Source organism: Electrophorus electricus, chromosome 17 (assembly GCF_013358815.1).
Source record: "Electrophorus electricus isolate fEleEle1 chromosome 17, fEleEle1.pri, whole genome shotgun sequence".
Taxonomy (NCBI): domain Eukaryota; kingdom Metazoa; phylum Chordata; class Actinopteri; order Gymnotiformes; family Gymnotidae; genus Electrophorus; species Electrophorus electricus.
This window is the reverse complement of record NC_049551.1, coordinates 1,027,813-1,048,631: the sequence shown is the minus strand read 5'-3', so window position 1 is coordinate 1,048,631 and position 20,819 is coordinate 1,027,813. Positions and strand designations below refer to the sequence as shown.

Here is a 20,819-nt window from a genome sequence, read left to right as displayed (position 1 = left end):
TGCTCTTTGTCAGGGGGAGTGAGGAGCATGAATGGAGCAAAATGGCGGATCATGTGCAGGTAAGTAATGCTTTATAATTTTGCATTATTAAAGCAAAGGATTTTGACTTCGTTGAGTCGTACGCAAGGTGACGTGGTTTGTTCGATGTGGCGTTTGTGGGTTTTTAAGTGAACGGTTGAAGGAGGCGGGCGATGTGGTGCAGCATGGTTTCTTGGATGCGATGATCAGTGTTGACTTGTGGCCTGTCATCGTGTTGATTTGCCTGTGTGATTTAAACCCAACACAGCATGGGCAGCATCGTAGCTTTGGGTAAACGAGGGCGGGCTGTGTTTGTGATAAAGCCGATGTCCAGACCTGTAGCGCTGGCGTCCGCGTCTTTGTGCTTCATGCGGTGAGATCGGACCCAGTGTTGTTTAATACAGATGAGTGTAAACAAGGCACCTCTGCCCTCACTGGCCTGCTGCTAACTGGCTGCGTGACTGGTCAACAACTGTGTGGTAAACGCGACATAAACTCACGGAATTGGCACAAAAACCTCACACTCGTAGTGATATCGCGGTTTGTTGGTGTATTATCAGTGGCTCCGCTCAGTTCGCCTCCGTAGCCGCAATGCTAGCGAACTTCTCCCTCACCGCTAGTTAGCCTGTTAGCGTTTAGCCTGCGCTCGCGCGAACTCGCCGAATTCTCCCGCGCTACTTCGTGAAACCAAAAGCGCGACCAACAAACCTCAACATTGTTCTGAATCAACTTTTAAAACGCTCTGCTGTTAGAACTTGTCACACGAACTTGTATTGGCTTGCTGCCACCACTGACGCGCTGTGTCCAGTAAAACCATTTGGAGTCCTGTGTTTACCAATGGGACTATCAGAGTGAAGCTAACTGGCTAACGAGGCGGGTCGTCGACTAGCCCGCTAGCTGCTCTCACCTCAGACAGTTGGGACGGTACTGGCTTGTTGGTGTTTAAACGGTAATGTGCTGGTGAGTATGAGTACATTAGGCATGGTCTCTGTCAGATTGTGCGTTAGTACGATAGCACGACTTCAGATCGGGTTGGTTAGTTTGGCTTGCTGCCAGTTACTTTCTATTGTCAAATGGTGTTAGCATGATTAGCATTCCTTTCGGTAACGTGGACGGGAGCACGCGCACAAGCGCGAGCATTCAGAAGTAATCTGTAAGTTATCAACGGATGCTCTTATGATTTCCATAATTGGTTCAATAGCCATTGCCGCCCCTTCCCCTCATCCTATAACCTCTAACCTTATTAAATGTTATCAACAAGGTGTCTCAGAGCTGTTAACGCTAGTGAAGGTCATAACCTGTGTAACGTTACTCCTCCCAAAGCTTGCTTGTCCTGAGGTTATTTACTCAGACCGGCTTCCTTGTATGTTAATAGACGTAATTATTAGGTGTTTTACGGTATTAAAGCATTTTAAAAGTTAGAACCGTCCTCACACAGCCAAGTTTAACAGTTATTGGCATATGCAAGCTAGGTTCTGTGGTACAATAATGCTAACTACACGTTAAAATAGAACATGGTCTGTCGTGGCGTTAACCTGCCGCTCAGGTGTACAGTGAATATGGTCTGTTGTCGTGGCCTTAACCTGCCGTTCAGGTGTACAGTGAACATGGTCTGCTGTCATGGCCTTAACCTGCCTGTCAGATGTATAGCAAACGTGTCCTGTCGTCGTGGCCTTAACCTGCCGCTCAGGTGTACAGTGAACATGGTCTGCTGTCATGGCCTTAACCTGCCTGTCAGATGTATAGCAAACGTGTCCTGTCGTCGTGGCCTTAACCTGCCTCTCAGGTGTACAGCGAACGTGGCCTGTCGTCGTGGCATTTTAACCTGCCTCTCAGGTGTACAGCGAACGTGTCCTGTCGTCGTGGCATTAACCTGCCTCTCAGCTGTACAGCAAACGTGGCCTGTCGTCATGGCATTTAACCTGCCTCTCAGGTGTACAGCGAACGTGTCCTGTCGTCGTGGCATTTAACCTGCCTCTCAGGTGTACAGCGAACGTGTCCTGTCGTCGTGGCATTTAACCTGCCTCTCAGGTGTACAGCGAACATGGCCTGTCATCGTGGCATTTTAACCTGTCTCTCAGGTGTACAGCGAACGTGTCCTGTCGTCGTGGCATTAACCTGCCTCTCAGCTGTACAGCAAACATGGCCTGTCGTCGTGGCATTTAACCTGCCTCTCAGGTGTACAGCGAGCGTGTCCTGTCGTCGTGGCATTAACCTGCCTCTCAGCTGTACAGCGAACGTGGCCTGTTGTCGTGGCATTAACCTGCCTCTTAGGTGTACAGCGAACGTGGCCTGTCGTCGTGGCATTAACCTGCCTCTCAGCTGTACAGCGAACGTGGCCTGTCGTCGTGGCATTTAACCTGCCTCTCAGGTGTACAGCGAACGTGGCCTGTCGTCGTGGCATTTAACCTGCCTCTCAGGTGTACAGCGAACGTGGCCTGTCGTCGTGGCATTTAACCTGCCTCTCAGGTGTACAGCGAACGTGTCCTGTCGTCGTGGCATTAACCTGCCTCTCAGGTGTATAGCGAACGTGTCCTGTCGTCGTGGGATTAACCTGCCTCTCAGATGTACAGCGAACGTGGCTTGTCGTCGTGGCATTAACCTGCCTCTTAGGTGTACAGCGAACGTGGCCTGTCGTCGTGGCATTAACCTGCCTCTCAGGTGTACAGCGAATGTGAGCTTTCCTAATGTTGCTCTCCTGTTTCCTGTTACCATGAGGGTTGTGAAGACGCCATCCTGTTTACAGTTATATATTATTCATCATCACCTCTGCAGAGCTCTTTGCAGGTTGTTTCAGTGTTAAACTACATCTTGCATTTCATTTGGTGGCTGGAGATGCGGCCGTTCTTTCAGTTAGATAATTCCCTGTGACTTCCTAAACAACTATAGATTTTCTAGGCTGTTTATGATGTTTTTTTGCAAAGCTCATCTTTGCATGCTCTTTTGTGCATTTTAGTCTGTTTTACTGTGTGTGTGTGTGTGTGTGTGTGTGTGTATTTTTGTTTATGCTGTCATATATGTTGAACATAACTCTGGTCTTGTGCTCTGCACGTCACCCATGTGTTATCTTGTGGCTTCTACATATGCACAGTCATCCCACTGTAATGCTTGTATATGAGTGAGATAATGTTGACTTGACTTGAAGTACCCGAGAATCTGTTCAAACTTTGTAGAAGTACATGACTCAGCAGTATTATAACCTTTTGGTGTCTGCTTTATCTGTTTTAAGTATTTCAGGGCTTAGTTACCAAATGCACAACAGGCCTTGATGTCATAGAGTTTTTTTGGGGGTTTTTTTGTGCAAGTTTTGTTTTCTTTTTGTTGTGTAACTTAACAACAATAAGATTGTTGTTAAGTAAACCCCCCCCCCCCCCTTCTTTGGCAGGTGGTCAGAGTTGCGCTGATGTCATCCTCAGCATACGCATTTGTTTACTGTGTTTAGTGTTTGTCTTAAGGGTTCTTGTGGTTACACGCTTTTGCTTCTGTTGCCTGTGTCATTAATGCGGCATGTCACTGTAGAGGTGAAGTCTCCAGTGGTCATCCTAGTGTGTCAATGGCCACCCTCGCCTTTTTACTACAGCCTGCAGGGTTTTTGTTTCATCGTACTGGTGGGAGTAAAAGTGAGCTGCCTTCTCATGGCACATGCGCTTATCTCATGAGAGCAGTTCCCTGCAAATGCGACTTGGAATTTATCTTCGGGTACACAAGCTGGAGCGGTATCCATGGGGTTCCTCCCCACCCCTTGCACGTGCATCTTTGATTCGTCCTTATCCGAGGTGTACATCAACCACATACGAGGCTAGTGGGTTAGTAGTGTCAAGTGCACTTTTGGCGTGGTTGTGTGCACTCCCAGGTGTTTAGCTTGAGCTCTGTTACCATCTGTCTAAGTCATGTGACCTCTGGTTCAAAGTAGTCACTAAAGGAGAAGCTGGAGGTATATAGCAGTGTCAGCGTGGTTTCTACTGAATGAACTATAAATGTATTTTGCCCCAGACTGGGTGTTTGTTCCCAAACAGTGGATCTTTCTGCTGATTCTGCTTTTCTTTCATTTTTGGTCCACAAGGACACAGACACTAATCGAGTTTGGAGGCTGGTTGTCCAGAGTGAGTCAGCTGTTCAGGAGAATGGGCTCTGAGAAAGATGTGTGTGTGCTGTAGTGTAGGCTCAAGAGAATGGGCTCTGAGCAGAGGTCGAGTGTGTGTGTGTACATGCCTTTAACATGGGCTTGGTGTTATCCAGTGCTGTAAAAGTTATCAAATGTTCGTGAACTGTGATCTGCATGTGAGGCTTACACACACGTTCCAGGTGTAGGATATTAGCCTCCTCCTTCCCAGCAACGCGGGGCCTGTAGGATTAGGTGTGCCATTCTTTTATCTCTGTGTCCCAACAAGAGTTTCCACAGTTTTGCTGTTCAGTATTGCAGTATTAGAGCCTAATATTAGAATCACTTCATATGATACAGCTGTCCAAAGCACTAATATTTATATTTATAATATTTTATTTAAAAAAAATTAAAATGCTTGTGAAAAAGTATTTGCTGATCCCACCACAACATCTTAAAAAATTTAAATTAAGTTAAAAAACCCAACCTGAATGTTCCAATAGGTTAATGGAACAGCGAGAGCCGATGGCAATAATGTGCTGACTCGTGCGTTAGTGTCTTTCATCAGTGCTCAATAGTAAGGCTCTACAGTACAGGACAGACTGCAGCAGCCCTGATGGGCCATTCAGATCCTACGGCTCGGTGGTGCCATCAAGATGAAGGCAAACAGCAAACCTATAAGGGCAGGAAGCTGTAGATGAATTAAACACGAAGCGCTCTGATAGAGTGGCATAGCTGCCGGCCTAGTCAGTCAGACTCTGATGCCATCACTGTAAAAGAAAAATGTCATTTTATGTCTCTGTTCTCAAGGTGATGCCAAAGTGACGTGTTAAATGAACAATAGAGTTTTAAAAATAAAAACGTGTAAAATATTGCAATATGCTGTCTTGCGGTTGGCTGTAATCTGTGTCTGTGTGTGTGGCGCCCTGCAGAGCCTAGCCCAGCTAGAGATCCTGTGTAAACAGTTGTACGAGACGACGGACACCAGCACCCGGCTGCAGGCAGAGAAGGCCCTGGTAGAGTTCACCAACAGCCCTGACTGCCTGAGTCGATGTCAGCTGCTGCTGGAGAGAGGAAGCGTGAGTACCGTAGGTGCCCTGACCTTGGCCCAGTGCCCACTGCTTCCACCGTACACATGGGGCTTGCTAATAATGACCAACAAATATAGCCATACTGTGTATGCAATACTATATAATAATTTATTATAATGTACATATGCAGAACAAATCGCCATTTACGCTTTGTGGCAATATTTACGTTGGAATGGAGCAACGGGCACGTCCACCGGGGCACATCCGCCAGGGCACATCTACTAGGGCATAGAGCATGTCTCCTAGGGCATGGGGCACATCTACCCGGGCATGGGGCATGTCCACCAGGGCACGTCTGCTAGGGCATAGGGCATGTCTACTAGGGCATGAGGCACGTCTGCCAGGACACATCTCCTAGGTCACAAGGCACGTCCGCCAGGGCACGCAACACACTGGGCAAGTCCGCCAGGGCATGGGGCACGTCTACTAGACATGTCTCCAGTAGATGTAATCCAAACAAGAGCTTCATTGATTGTTGACTTTACCATAATAACAAAACAGTCCCCTAAGTCATATCTGCATATATTACATGTATGATGTACTTGTGTCTTTGACCTTTTGTAAAAAATATTTTTTACTTTATCTTATTTGATGAACATTTAAAAGACAAGAAAAATAATTCTTGTAGCCCATTAGCAATCACATTATGATCCAAAATATTATCTCGCCAGTCATTTCAACCCTTTGCCTAACTGCTAACCCTATTTTTTACACTTTCTTAAATAAAGTTGCCTTAAGTAAAACCCATGACCTTGTGCAGAAAGGATACAAGCATTTGAACTGAAAAGAAGCCAGTTTTAAAGGTGCACTTTGTGAGATTTAGAGGACTTTATCAGCTGAAATGGAATGTAGTGTACAAAACCATATTTTCATTAGTGTGTCTATGACTCTGGGTATTTTCTTCCACTCCAGTGAGCTTTTCAGGTCTACGTAGAGAAAGGGTCCTCCTCTACTGTGTTTCTGCGGTAGCCCAGGATGGACAAACCAGTCGTAATGCAGTTTTTCGTTTTGATAGCGTGAACTAGAACTTAGCCACGGACATTACCATGAGAAGTAAACCCCCCCCCCCCTGCCTTTGTCTGTGTTGAACAATATCTAATTGCTACCAGGACTAATTTTACACTTATGTGCCCAACTATAATTTCTTTGGTGTTGGCACTTTAAAAAACACCAGCAGAGATGTTACTGAGGTCAGCCTGCAATAAACATGTAACATTATAAACAGCTTTGGAGCTCAAACAGAGATTAAAAACAGCCATATCCTGCTAACACTATATAGTTGAAGATATTGATTTTAACTGTACTTGATTTGTTGCTATGGCGATAAAATGAAATCTAATTGGCTGAGCTGTGTTACTTAGATTAGCCAATGAGACGCAATGCGCTGATGGCTAGATTAGCCCCCTTTCTGAGAAAAATGAAGACAGACCACTGTAGGTTCTACTATACACTTGTAAAGGGGGGTGAGGGAGGGGTCTTCAGTTGCTTGAAATCTGCAACCTCACCACTAGATGGCACTAAATCATTCACTGATTCTTTACAGATTTATACAGCAAGTGTTCATCCTTTTAACAAATGAAAACTCCCTGCTCCTTTCCGTCAGATTCCATTCCAAATGGAGCTCAGTCACACTGCTCTTTTTCTGATTTAGCTGTTTATAAAAAGATTTTTCCATCGACATGGTTTGATTGATTACTAAGTGGCAGGTAAATGTCGGTGCTCACCCACAAATCTGAACGTAGAGCTACAAGCACTTATGAAATCTAGATCAAGGATTAATTGATTTTTTTTTAAATACTAAAAATGTCATGTAATGACCTCCCACTGAATGTTAGCACCCATAGATAGACATTATTACTGTCAAGCATTTTAATTACTATTGATGGTGTTTGTGTCTGTGTCTGCAGTCCTCTTATTCCCAGTTGCTGGCAGCCACATGTCTCTCCAAGCTGGTGTCTCGCACAAGCAATCCTCTACCCCTGGAGCAGCGCATCGATATACGTACGTCACACACGTGCATGCGCACACACTGCACTGATGGCTCTTTTGCTTCATTGTAGTTTATCGGTTAAATCAAACCTAGAGAGATCCAGTCAGAAATTGCTGTTAGGGCTCTGCTGAGCTCTGCCGGGTTCTGCTAGGCTGCCTGTGGGTGCTGCTCCAACCCCCCACCAGGGTCTTTAAGCCCCGCCTTTGCTCCACTCATCACACTGACGTTCACTCTCCTTCACCAGGAAATTACGTCCTGAACTACTTGGCCACCAGGCCGAAGCTGGCGACGTTCGTGACCCAAGCTCTGATCCAGCTCTACGCCAGAATCACCAAGCTGGGCTGGTTCGACTGTCAGAAGGAGGATTATGTCTTCAGGAATGTCATCGTCGACGTCACAAGGTTCCTTCAGGTTGGCTGAATTTTTATTTCTCGATGTGTTAGTTTATTCTAACTCGCAAGGCATCATGGTTTAGAAATTCAGCATCACACAGGTCTGTTGTCATTTCCTGTCCAGAAACCCCTTCTGTGTTCTTTCTTTGAAGCATGATTAGAAATTCATGTTTATCAAGGAGCAGCACCTGAATTAGTACCCCCCCCACCCCTAATCCAGGGTCTGCAGTGCAGCTAGAACATGTCACATTTCCAGGCAACAATCTCTCAATAGCAGTATATTCTTAACCAGCATGGGCCAACTCCAGTGCAGGAGGGCCGAGCTTAGCTTGCTTAGGCTCACCTAGCAAACCTGGTAGTTTAGTAAACCTGGTAGTTGACTAAAACTGGTAGTTAGCTGATGAACTTAATAAAATGTGTTAGATTAGGCAAATTGCCACATTGTGCTGCAGTCTGGACATTCAGGGTCTTGCACTCTAACCAGAATATTTAGTTTGATGGTTAAACAGCAGGCATGTTTTTGTCACGCCAGTAACTCCTGCACATTCACCGTTGTGGTTTCAGGACAGTGTTGAGCACTGCATCATAGGGGTGACCATTCTTTCCCAGTTAACCAATGAGATTAATCAGGTAAGTTCCTCCAAGATGTAAGTTTTCCCTCCGTTTTTCTGTGGGAACGGGTGGAGGCTGCTATGGGAACGTGTGCAGGATGATGTGGGACTAAGTGTTAGTTAGTAAAAAAAAAAAACAGTCACTTTACAATCATGACTGAACACAACTTGAGTAACTGAGGGTTAAGGGTTTTGCTCAGAGACCCAATAGTGGCAATTTGGCAGTGGTGGGACTTGCACTCGCAACCTTTTGATTACTAGTCCAGCACCTTACTCACTGGGAGACCCTGTGTCCTGAAGTGGTATCACAGAAGATCGTCATCATTCTTTGAAAAAATTTTTTTCAGTTTTTGTCATTTTTTTTGTCATAGAATACAGAGGGATGAACAAGTAAATGATTTCAAAATCGCTAAAGTTTTTAAAACAATTCTGGTTATTAACAATATTATCAAGCTTCATGAAGGTGAATTTCTTTTTACGCTTTATTTATGTTCACAGTAGATGTCTTCTATAGTGGTGCTGTTTTCAGCAGGCATTATTTTTCCCACATAAATAAGATTTGCTGCAGTTTGAAGTTCATAATATATGCAGCATAGCCATATAATCACAATTAAACTTACAAATACAATATTGGTCTGAAAAATTACAGTTGGATTTTTCCCAAATTTCTTCATACCTAATCCCACTTCCTTGGTTTTAACAATGCCAAGGACCATGTGCGAGGATGTCCTCAGTGCCTGCTGTTGAGACTTCTGCTTTAGGCAAATCCAGTCACTGTCATTAAGACTTGGTGTAAATGGCAATCTTTTAAATAGGAATCTGTTTGTTTGTTTGTTTGCTAAGTGAATCCCTTTTAATGCATTTTAAAGTGTTTAATGTACCAGCTTTGCAAACGTACTCCTACAGCTGTGCTCTGACCCCCACCCCACCCCATCTCTGTGCTCTTCTGTGTACTTGTCTGGCCTTTAAGTGTAGTTTACCTATTTAATATTGTTCTGTAATGTGAAGAATTGAAGTTGTTGGTGTTTTCATCTACAGGCAGACACGACGCATCCACTTACCAAGCACCGGAAGATTGCGTCCTCCTTCCGAGACTCGTCTCTGTTCGACATCTTCACCCTGTCCTGCAATCTCCTCAAACAGGTGAGGGTCATGTGACCTCTGCAAGCAGGCCTCAGCTCAGCAACCGCAGCTTTGTGAAGATCCCCTGATCTTTATATCATGTACCCAGAATTCCTGGGAAAATCCTGATCTATAGATGGTGTTTTACAGTGCAGGACGTTCTGGTCTTGTCTGTGCGTGACCATTGAACAGGTTCTTAGACACCGAGTGGAAGCTCTTCACACTTTTAGAACAGTTAAAATAACTGTAAATAGCAACGTTGCTTAATATGCACAGAATTAAACTGAAAATGTAAAAATTCTGGGTTCCAGTAAAAGACAGAATATAAAACTTCTGTTAGTGGGTGTCTGCATGTGGGATTGAAATTAGATTATGCTCCCCCTGCAGGTTAATGACTGTCATTACAGTTACTCACTGTAGGGCAGTAGAGGTTATGGCTGTGTGTGTGTGTGTGTGTGTGTGTGTGTGTGTGTGCGGGCGCGCACGCAGGCATCTGGTAAGAACCTGAACTTGAACGACGAGGGACAGCACGGCCTGCTAATGCAGCTGCTCAAACTCGCCCACAATTGCCTCAACTTCGACTTCATCGGCACGTCGACGGACGAGTCGTCCGACGACCTCTGCACCGTCCAGATCCCCACTAGCTGGAGATCAGGTGACCTCCAGCTTCCCTGTGATTCGCTCATTGTGTGTGTGATCTCAGCTCCTTAACCCCTAAAGTGAAGGTTTTCAATTATTAAATGGATCTTGTTGAACAGTGTGACACTGTACTTCAAACAGCTGGGGATTTTTTTTTTTTTTACTTTTATTTTTCTTTTGCGTTTTGGGAGTACTGTCTGGCCCTCACCTCTGCCCAGAGCCGAGGTGTACGTCTAGTGTTTTATATCTCTCTGCTGAGACAGCGCGAGATTCGGCCTCAGAAGTTTACCTTTAATGTTGCTGGTGTTAACAGCACGGCTCCATCCTGTGACCTCAACGCTGTTCCACCTTGTGTACCTGTGAGAGCCCTCTCCCCTCTCCCCTCTCCCCACTCGTCAAGTCCACTGTTGCTGTCTATAGATCCGTTCGCCTTTACTGAAATCAGGGATGCACTATACAACCAGTACATGCACGAACATGTATGAACAGTACAGTTCTAGATGATGGAGAGTAGCTGATATGTCAATATAGATCTTCCCTTCATCTCTCTCTCTCTCTGCAGCCTTTTTGGATTCCTCGACCCTGCAGCTGTTTTTTGATTTGTATCATTCCATCCCTCCCTCTCTCTCTCCTTTGGTGAGTGTGAGATAAATACTGCATGACACACACAGATAAACACATACCCCAACACGCATACTGTACACTTCAGAATAATCTCTCTCTCTCTCTCTCTCTCTCTCTCTCTCTCTCTCTCTCTCTCTCTCTCTCTCTCTCTCTCTCAGGTTTTGTCCTGCTTAGTTCAGATAGCATCGGTTCGACGGTCTCTCTTCAACAATGCAGAGAGAGCCAAGTTTCTGTCCCATTTAGTCGATGGTGTTAAGAGAATACTGGAGAACCCACAAGTATGTGTCTTTAAGTGACTCGTCCTCACATAACAGCACAAACAAGATTACACTCATTTCACATATCCACATGGGATTTAAGAAAAGGTTCTTGGGAGCATCCAGTTACTACAAGTGAAGTCCTCCAAACCCTCTGTGAAGTCTGGGGCTGGAAATCTGAGCTATTGGTCTTTACATCTCAGCCATTCTGGGGTGTTTTCTCAGTTTCTCATTGGCTGGTTAGGGATGTGTAACTGAGGGCCATACAATATCACAGTATCCGTCAGTTCAGGTTGTGGGAACACCTGAGAAGCTTTGTCACTTTAAAACATCATTGGATCTGTTTGTCCAACTTGGGCGTTAAACCGTCTGCTGCTTTAATGATCCACAAGAAATCATTTTGTCTTCTGACAAAAGCAAAACAATTTAACAAATTTATTTATATAGAGATGTCACTGCATATAGACCATATCCTCGTATTTGTGTGTGTTTTGTAGAGTTTATCGGACCCAAACAATTACCATGAGTTTTGTCGGCTGCTAGCCAGACTGAAGAGTAACTACCAGCTGGGTGAGTTGGTCAAAGTGGAGAATTATCCAGAGGTGATTCGCCTTATCGCTAACTTCACCGTCACCAGCCTACAGGTAAGGGAGCAGATGCAGCACCTGATACCCCACGCGGGCGCACACACACACACGCACCCTCACAGCTCCAGCAGCTCTGACGCTAAATATGCAGGGTCGCCATGTCTTCCACTTTTCCACATGTTCCTCTGTGCTGTTACTATGACAACTTACACATGATGATAGTAGTTACTTGTTTGGGGGAATTTTTGTAGTGTTCCTTGTTTCTTTATGTTACAAAAGATGACTCCCGGGGCTCATTACATTTACGGTATTATATTGATGCTTTTATCCAAAGTGACTTAGAATTCTAATTGAACACAACTTGAGCAATTGAGAGTTAAGGGTCTTGTTCAGGGGCCCAACAGCAACAACCTTGTGGTGGTGGAACTTGAACTGGTAACCTTCTGATTACTAGTCAAGTACCTTAACCACTGAGCTACCACTGATGTGACTAAATGTCTGTTTCTCTGAGAGATACTCTGGTATGTTGTGTTTGCTAGAACTGGGAGTTGTAGTCTCTGAGAGACTCAGTGAACTGTGTTTTTGTTATGCTGCAAGACACTGATGGTAATTGCTGTGAAGGGCTGCTGGGAGCTGTAGGACGGGAGGGGGCTGCTGGGAGCTGATGGTGCGTTGTTTTGGCAGCACTGGGAGTTCGCCCCCAACAGTGTGCACTACCTGCTCAGTCTGTGGCAGCGTCTGGCCGCGTCAGTGCCGTATGTCAAAGCCACAGAACCTCACATGCTGGAGACCTTCACCCCCGAGGTGACCAAAGCCTACATCACCTCCCGTCTGGAGTCTGTGCATATCATCCTCAGGTGTGTGTGTGTTTGTTTGTTTGTTTGTTTGTTTGTTTATTTATTTATTTTACCGGCAGTTGTTTGCTTTAACACTGCTGTGCGATGTCCCCGCCACACAGGGACGGCTTGGAGGACCCGCTGGACGATGCTGGCCTGGTACAGCAGCAACTCGACCAGCTGTCCACCATCGGCCGCTGCGAATACGAGAAAACTTGCGCGCTGCTCGTACAGCTGTTTGACCAATCAGCACAGTCCTACCAGGAGCTGCTGCAGTCCACCAACTCCAGTACCATGGACGCAGCCATCCAGGAGGGTCAGACACACACACACACACATCTGACTGTGTGGTTTATTCCAGAATTATCACATGTTCGTGGTCCTGCATTTAGTTCACAAGTATGAAAATGCAAAACCGTGTTAATTGTTATGGTAAATGTTTGTCCAGACAGTTTTGGACGTGCAGTGTCGTGGGATGTTTGGACGTGCAGTGGCATGTTTTGTTTGCTTTTGTTTGTTTTGTTTTTTTAGGTGTGGAGTGGGGGTTTGTTTTTTGTTTTTTTTGACAAGCCCATCTGCTGTTGTTTTTCCACACAGGCCGTTTGACGTGGTTGGTGTATATCATCGGTGCGGTTATCGGGGGGAGGGTGTCCTTCGCCAGCACGGACGAGCAGGACGCCATGGACGGCGAGCTGGTGTGCCGGTGAGGAGACACTCCACGTCCCTGCGCTCCATGACCTTTTAGAGGGGTTACTGTCCTGTCTTCGGTCGTGCTGTGAGCACTCCTGACTGTCTCGTGCTGGTGCCATGTGCAGGGTTCTACAGCTGATGAACCTGACGGACTCTCGCTTGGCGCAGGCCGGCAACGAGAAGCTGGAGCTCGCCATGCTGAGTTTCTTTGAGCAGTTCCGGAAGATCTACATCGGAGACCAGGTGCAGAAATCCTCCAAGGTAAGGGATGGGTGTGTGTGGGTGTGTGTGGGTGTGGGTGTGTGTGGGTGTGGGTGTGTCTGTCTAGATCTTGTGAGACCAGGTGCAGAAATACTCCAACCTACTACTACCTCCACACACCTTTACTGTCTGTCTGTCTGCATGTTTTAAGTTTAAAATGAAGCATGTGTAAAGTAAACCTGGGCGTAGGCTAAGAGGACCACTGGAGTATCTACGCTGGTTTACTCTGACCAGTGAACCTCAGTGTCCACGTCTGTGTGGGAGAATCCGTTTCCATGTAGAACAGCACTGGTCATTCGGGGGCGTGTGTGTTCTTGCGCTTCCTGACGAGGCCAGTTGGTACATTGTAACAGTGCAGGCAGCAGCTCGTGGAGGTGTAACAACACAGGTAGCTGGAGGTGGAGATGTGCGTTTCCTGCGTCTCCAAACAACATGAACGCCCGCACCCTCCACACTCACTAGCTGGTACACGACAGGAGAGATGCAGGTGGCATCTGGGAGCTGGTAGAAGTGTTGGACAGTGTGGTGCGTGCGGTGCATGCGCTCCTGTGTGAAGCTTCGGGAAAGCATTCGTCCTGTTTGATCCCCGATGATGCCACAGTAATCCATCGCTGGGAGTCCGAGAGCAAATTCGTCTGTGTTCTCGGAGAGGGAGGGGTGGGGTGGGTGTGCTGTCAATCACAGCAACACTGGCCAATAACGGGCATCTGTAAGTGCATGCATCAGAAAGAGGTGGAGGGCAGACTGCGACTGATCTTGCATGAGCTGCAACAGCGGTGATTGGCTGCCTATGCCTAGGAGGAAGCATGTGACAGTCCTTGGCCTCCCTGATTGGCTGCTGTTGTGTGATGGGGTGCACCGTTCATTTACATAAATTTTAATAATCCAATCACAATCCAATCATAATCAGATTTCTCTCCAGTCTTCAGTACACCATAGTCTTATTTCTTAGGTCAGAGTATGCCCTTGAAGTCAGATTAAAAAAATCTGATAGAGAGCTGGATTTTAGTCCAGTGAGCTGATTTCTCAGCGCATGTATACCCTTTCTGTTTTTCTTTTGGACCCTTCTGCTTGCGCATACATAACTGGAGCGCCAGATGTAACTGGAGTTGTCCTGGACCCGCAACACCCGCAAATGACTATCAAATACTTTTGAGGAGAAATGCAGTATTAATTCTGAAATGCAGTATTAATTGCACAGTATAACATAAAAAAAACAACAAAGGTCCATATTTGTCCGTAAACTGGGTTTGTGTTTACAAAAAGCCGCAGCAGGAAGTTTGAAGTGTACATCACAGCCTTCTGTGAGATTATTGGCTGGTATCAAAGTAGAGATCCGATTAATGCCTGACTCATGTAAACACCAAGTTGTCCCATTATCTGATTACCCAGGGGTATGTAACCACATCGATCAGAACATGGACAAAATCTGATTTTGTGCAGTAAGCAAAATACTAGCTGCATTTAAGTCTGTGTGTGCGTTCTCTCCAGCTCTATCGCCGGCTGTCTGAGGTTCTGGGGCTGAATGATGAGACCATGGTTCTCAGCGTGTTGATTGGGAAAATGTGAGTCTTCATCCCACCACACAACGCACTCTCAGTACAGCATGTGTGTGTGTGCGTGCGTGTGCTGTGCGTGCGTGTGCTGTGTCCGGTGCCTTTCACAGAGTTTGGGACCAGTGTGTTCTGACAGGGGTTTGCTGACACATTTGTCTGTTTCAGAATCACCAATCTCAAGTACTGGGGCCAGTGTGAACCAATCACGTCGAAGACACTGCAGCTCCTCAATGACCTGTCCATTGGATATCCTTCCCATGACAGCCTGTTCCTGCCTGCTTTAGCTAGCTTATTTACCACTGATCCTCAGCAGACACTTAGCCCCACCCCCAGGCACACCCCTCTGGTCCATATGGTTTCTTCCTGCTCCCAGCACACCTGGGTCAGGTACTGGGCAGTAGACTACTTGGCTCAGGTGGTCATCTGTAATAGAGCATGCTCTGTGGTGACTGGACTAGACTGAAACCACCCTCACAGATCGGACATTCACTGATGAAGTGTGTGTGTGCCTGCTTTTGTGACATGAGTGTGAAGCTCTGCTAGTGGTATGTTTGAGGTGGCGTCTGGGCGTGTTTGTGTTGATGTGTTTGAGGCGACGTTTGTCCTTGACCTCAGCCGTGCACCTACAGCAGTGTGAGGAAGCTTGTAAAACTCAGTGCTGTCCAGTTCATGCTGAACAACCACACGGTACGTAACGTCTTCACACCCGACACGCACCTCAGACCAAGGAGCCCCCGGCCATCTGGGGGACCGGTCTGCTCGGACCCGGGAGCCCTCAGCTGTGGTGCCACCATGAATAACTTGTTTTTGTGTTTGTTTGACAGAGCGAGCACTTTTCTTTCCTGGGTGTGAACAATCAGTCCAACCTCAGTGACATGAGGTGTCGAACCACTTTCTACACGGCGCTGGGCAGGCTGCTGATGGTGGATCTGGGTACGTCTCTCGCGTGGCTCTGCTGTGTATTGTCTGATGTATTTATATTACTGTATTAGATTTTACACACTCAAATGGCTGCATGAACAGACCTTTCTCCACATATAAGGTGTCAGAGTTGGCACTGTTTTGTTTGTAGTGTACTGCCCCCATCATGTGTGTCTCATACTCCTGATACTTGGGGTGGGTGTGGCCATGCAGGTGAGGATGAGGACCAGTTTGAGCAGTTCATGCTTCCTCTCACGGCCGCATTCGAAGGGGTCGCTCAGATGTTCAGCACCAACACGTTTAATGAGCAGGAGGCCAAGGTACGTGGGCGCAGGGTGAACCAGAGGCCTCTCACGAACCCGCTGCATACCTGACCTGTGGTCTCCCTTACAGAGAACACTGGTGGGCTTGGTGCGTGACCTGAGGGGTATAGCCTTCGCCTTTAACGCCAAAACCAGCTTCATGATGCTCTTTGACTGGATGTATCCTTCCATGCGGATGTCTGGAAACAGATACTGCGGAGAAACACACATTCCGCTCTTCTGTCTTCTGAATGTTGTGTGCTTTTGTGTTCACGGTCGAAGAGGTCAGCAGGTCAGCTACTGTCAACGTTTGCCCTTAACGGCGGCTCAGCTACCCACCCTACATCCCTGTCCTGCAGAGGGCGATAGAGCTGTGGTACCACGTTCCCGCCTGCACTACACCTGTGCTCAAACTGATGGCCGAGCTCGTGCACAATAGGTGAGGGGTGTGGCCGTCGCACAGGAAAGGTAGACGCTGGAGATGGCTAGTTATTGGTTCATATTTAACAGGTAGAAATCCCAACATGCTGTTCTGATGTTCAACAGTAATCACAAACAGAATTCAGAGCTGTGTTTGTGTCTATGGTCAGTAATTTTCTCTTGGTCTTCTGGTGTGTTGATTTGGTTTTGTTGTTTGTTTGTTTTTCCCAGGTCGCAGAGACTACAGTTTGACGTGTCCTCGCCAAATGGTATCCTGTTGTTCAGAGAGACCAGCAAGATGATCACGACATATGGTACGTGAGTGTGAGTTGTGAGGAGCTGGCGGCGACGCCCCCTGCTGGCTGTCGGGAGCAGTGAGTGCTCGAACCAGTTACCAGGGCCACTGGCCATGCTGCCCTTTTGTGAACTGTGAGGTCTTTCCACTGAGGCTAAAATGGTGTGATGGTAATAAGGCTAATCTCAGACATGGGGATTGTGTTAAATCTACATTCAAACTGGACATTTTAAGCCTCTTTTTAAACTAAATGTAAAATGATTTTTCAGCGTCATTGAGATTATATGCGTCAAATTTATTACTGTGCGTTGACTGTAAAAAATTCCATGTTTTATTTCCTTTAATGTTGGCGAAACTGCGCAAAATATTCTTCTGATCCGTTTGTCTTCTGTTATGGCGGCATCTTAAAATCCATACAGCTGCATACAGGTGAGACTAGCGGGTGACCTTGCCTAAGTAACTTCTCTCTCTGGCGACGTGCAGGAAACCGTATCCTGACCCTGGGGGAGGTACCGAAGGATCAGGTCTACGCCCTGAAGCTGAAGGGCGTGTCCATCTGCTTCTCCATGCTTAAGGCTGTGCTCAGCGGCAACTATGTAAACTTTGGTGTCTTCCGTCTCTATGGCGACGACGCACTCGACAATGCCCTACAGACCTTCATCAAGCTGCTTCTGTCAATTCCACACAGTGACCTGCTGGTGAGCACTGCTGACCTTGGGTCAGCTCTTAACACAAGGCTGTATACTCATAAATTCTAATGCTGTCCTGGGATCAGCCATTATCCTGCGGTACTGTTGGGGGGTGGGGTTATATGGTTAATGAAACTTGGCACCAGTACCAGAACTCCATTCCCACAGCCTTACGGTGCAAATCTCTTGCGGGTCAGCCGCTATCTCGGGTCCCGTCCCTCACGGGTCAGCTGTCTTGCCGTGGCTGTTTGGGGCTTACTACATACTGATGGCATCTGCTGGCAGTGCCAGGGCAGGCAGTAGGGTTTTTATTGGCCAGTGAGCTGCTGTCTGTCATGGTGAAGTTATGCCAAGAGTTAGTCTAGCCCACACAATCTGACTTGGTTTTTTCAAAAAAAAGATTTACCTGTGCCTTTATTTGTGGTAACAGCATGGTTATGTAACCATACCTTGATTTCTGCTGCCTACAGTAACTACTTTTTCTATGTGATTACACTGGATATTTTACTACATTTTAATAAAACCACTGATAAGTACTTTTTCGCCAGAAAAAATTGTTAAAGTCTAGAGAGTTCTAGTGGGAATCCTATGGACTGGGCTTCAGGAATCCTAAAGCCTCCCTTACCGCTCATGTTCTGCTTTAGTGAATGCTGCTGCCACTGATCTGAGGTCAGCTGTTCTGCTGTGGTGTTAAGTGAGTTCTATGGCAGCCTTCTCCCACTGTTCTGGGATCAGCTGTTATACAGGACAGGAGCCCATAAGAGGCGTGTTTCTGTACTGTGACACTTAAAATTATGGTGGCAAGAAATGAGTTGGTATCTCTGGCATCTTTGTTGACAATGCCTACATGCTGGTATAGCTAGTATCTCTCTTGGTGCTAACCCTTTGTTTTTGGCCTGTTCCTGTAGGATTACCCAAAGCTCAGTCAGTCATATTACTCCCTACTGGAGGTGCTGACCCAGGACCATATGAACTTCATCGCTAGCCTGGAGCCTCACGTTGTCCTCTACATCCTGTCCTCCATTTCTGAGGGTCTCACAGCCCTAGGTGAGGCCCATCTCCCCTCTCCCTCCTCTCTGTGCTGCGACAGTACAACTCCCCTCGCCGGTGACCCGGGGAGCCGTGTTCTGTCTCTAATGGCTGACGGGCCTGTTTCTCCCCTCCCCTCCCTGCAGATACGATGGTATGTACAGGGTGCTGCTCCAGTCTGGACCACATCGTCACCTACCTATTCAAGCAGCTGTCGCGCAGCACAAAGAAGCGCGCGCAGCCCATGGCTCAGGAGAGCGACCGCTTCCTCCACATCATGCAGCAGCACCCGGAGATGATCCAGCAGGTTGGCATGGCGATGCGCCCTCTCTGGTCTATACATTAGTACGGCACCAAGAGTGAGGGAGTTTTGGTCATAGGCCATGTCTAAACTCCTCTGTGTAGCCAGACACCTGGTCTTAACCGAGCGTTACTACTCCAAGTGTAGGGGGGAGGGGGGTTCTACTTGGGATCAGTGTCGCTGGGGTTCCTATGGCAACCAGATTATCAGAGTTTTGGGTTTGTGATGCACCTGTTTAATCCCCTCAGTGTAGTGACTAACACACACTGGCACTAAAGCCCACCACGTCTCTCCAGTTATTTTGTTCACTAGAAGTAAACGTCTCACTCCTGAGTTACACTCGTCCCCGTCCTCAGCGTCCTGCTGGAGACCCTATGGGTGTTTGATGCCTCTCTGTCCCACAGATGCTGTCTACGGTGCTCAATATCATCATATTTGAAGACTGCCGGAATCAGTGGTCCATGTCCCGGCCACTTCTCGGCCTGATCCTGCTCAATGAGAAGGTAGATAACCCCACCTGCCTCACATGTGGCCCCTCCCACAATCTACATAACCATGCCCACCACACATGTACCCCCATACCCTACATGGCCACGCCGAATGTACATGTGGCCCTGCCCACACCTTTCAGTAATACACCAGCTAACAGCCAGTTCTGCTTCCCAACGAAGCGGATAAATGTGGAATAAATGCTGATTTATTATGAACAAACTACATATGTACCTTCTGTTAAGATCGTCCTAATTATATACTTTTGTGTGGTAAACTTGTAGGCTTTCTGGTGCATTTTGCTGGGTTCATTCATCAGTGTGTGTTCAGTAGTACTCGTGTATAACTCAGTTGTGTGTGTGTGTGTGTGTGTGTGTGTGTGTGTGTGTGTGTGTGTGTGTGTGTGTGTGTGTGCAGTATTTTGCTGATCTAAGGAACAGTATCGTGAACAGTCAGCCTCCAGAGAAGCAGCAGGCCATGCACCTGTGCTTTGAGAACCTAATGGAGGGCATCGAGAGGAACTTGCTCACCAAAAACCGAGACAGGTTTGTGCTTCATATTAATACTGCAGCCAGGTTTATTATTATTATTATTATTATTATTATTATTTATCATTTCTAATTATTCCCTTGATCTGCGTTTTTGTCACAGGTTTACGCAGAACCTTTCAGTATTTAGGAGAGAAGTAAACGACTCCATGAAGAATTCCACGTATGGCGTCAACAGTAATGACATGATGAGCTGACATTCCACCGAGCACCAGGCCCCGCCCACATGGCTCTGCCCACCTCTGACCTCCCCCCCGGCCCCGCCCCCGGCCCGGATGCCAGGGGACCACTGCTATGCTGGCCTGCACTTCCTACTCCCTGCTCCTTAAACTCCGCCCCTCCCCAATGACGTCCCTCTTATTCCTCCCTTTTTATATATACACAAACATATAAATATATACATATTTTAAAGCCAGTTTCCTGAGGTCTCCTGGCCACAGTTGTCAGCTTAGAGAGAGTGAGAGAGTGATCAGGGGATAGGTGTAGTTTGGGTGGAGGTGAGTGTGGATCAGAAAGGGGCTAAAGGTGTGGGAGGGTGGAAAGTTGGGTGGGGGGGGGGGGGGTGTGCATGCGTGAGAGTGTAAACAGGTGTGTGTTCATGTGCAGGGTGCTACCAAAACGCAAGTCGTGTGTGGATGGTGTATTTCCAGCTATGTCGAGGACGGTGGAAGGTGTATTTCCAGCTATATGGGAGTGGTGTGTGTGTGCGCGTGTGGCGGGAGAGGAGGGGTGAGCTGAATTATGTAGTGCTCTGCTTCTGCCTGCCTTGTATAGAAACACAAGAGAAAGTGTACATTTTTTTCATAACATTTTCAACAATGTTTATAATAATTACAGTTTAAGAAAAAAATACAAAAATAAAATGAGAAAAATGTGTGATTGGAGAACCTCTTTTTACAGTGTAGTTAGTGCAGCTGTGCTGAAGTGTGGGAGGTTTGTGTGAGGAGCGTTGCTGTTTCTGGACAGGCGTGTTGCCTGCCTGGGGGATCACATCCCTGCGAGTGGAGGAGGGGGGCGGGGCAGTACCTGCAGAGAGGGCGGGGCACAGA

At 47.0% G+C, this 20,819-nt stretch overlaps 1 protein-coding gene across 1 annotated transcript; it reads left to right on the top strand.

Moving 5' to 3' along the window:
- On the top strand, positions 1-20,298 carry xpo7 (exportin 7). Its single transcript, XM_027001797.2, has 28 exons — positions 1-59; positions 5,053-5,199; positions 7,119-7,212; positions 7,446-7,612; positions 8,158-8,223; positions 9,243-9,347; positions 9,816-9,981; positions 10,528-10,601; positions 10,748-10,867; positions 11,344-11,490; positions 12,118-12,290; positions 12,392-12,585; positions 12,867-12,972; positions 13,085-13,220; positions 14,712-14,785; positions 14,942-15,022; positions 15,400-15,463; positions 15,601-15,709; positions 15,911-16,017; positions 16,091-16,179; positions 16,331-16,438; positions 16,651-16,733; positions 17,198-17,412; positions 18,312-18,450; positions 18,579-18,739; positions 19,138-19,236; positions 19,640-19,767; positions 19,874-20,298. The coding sequence occupies exons 1-28, from the start codon at positions 42-44 to the stop codon at positions 19,965-19,967; spliced, it is 3,264 nt and encodes a 1,087-aa protein (XP_026857598.1). The 5' UTR covers positions 1-41; the 3' UTR covers positions 19,968-20,298.
- Positions 20,299-20,819: the final 521 nt, after the last annotated feature.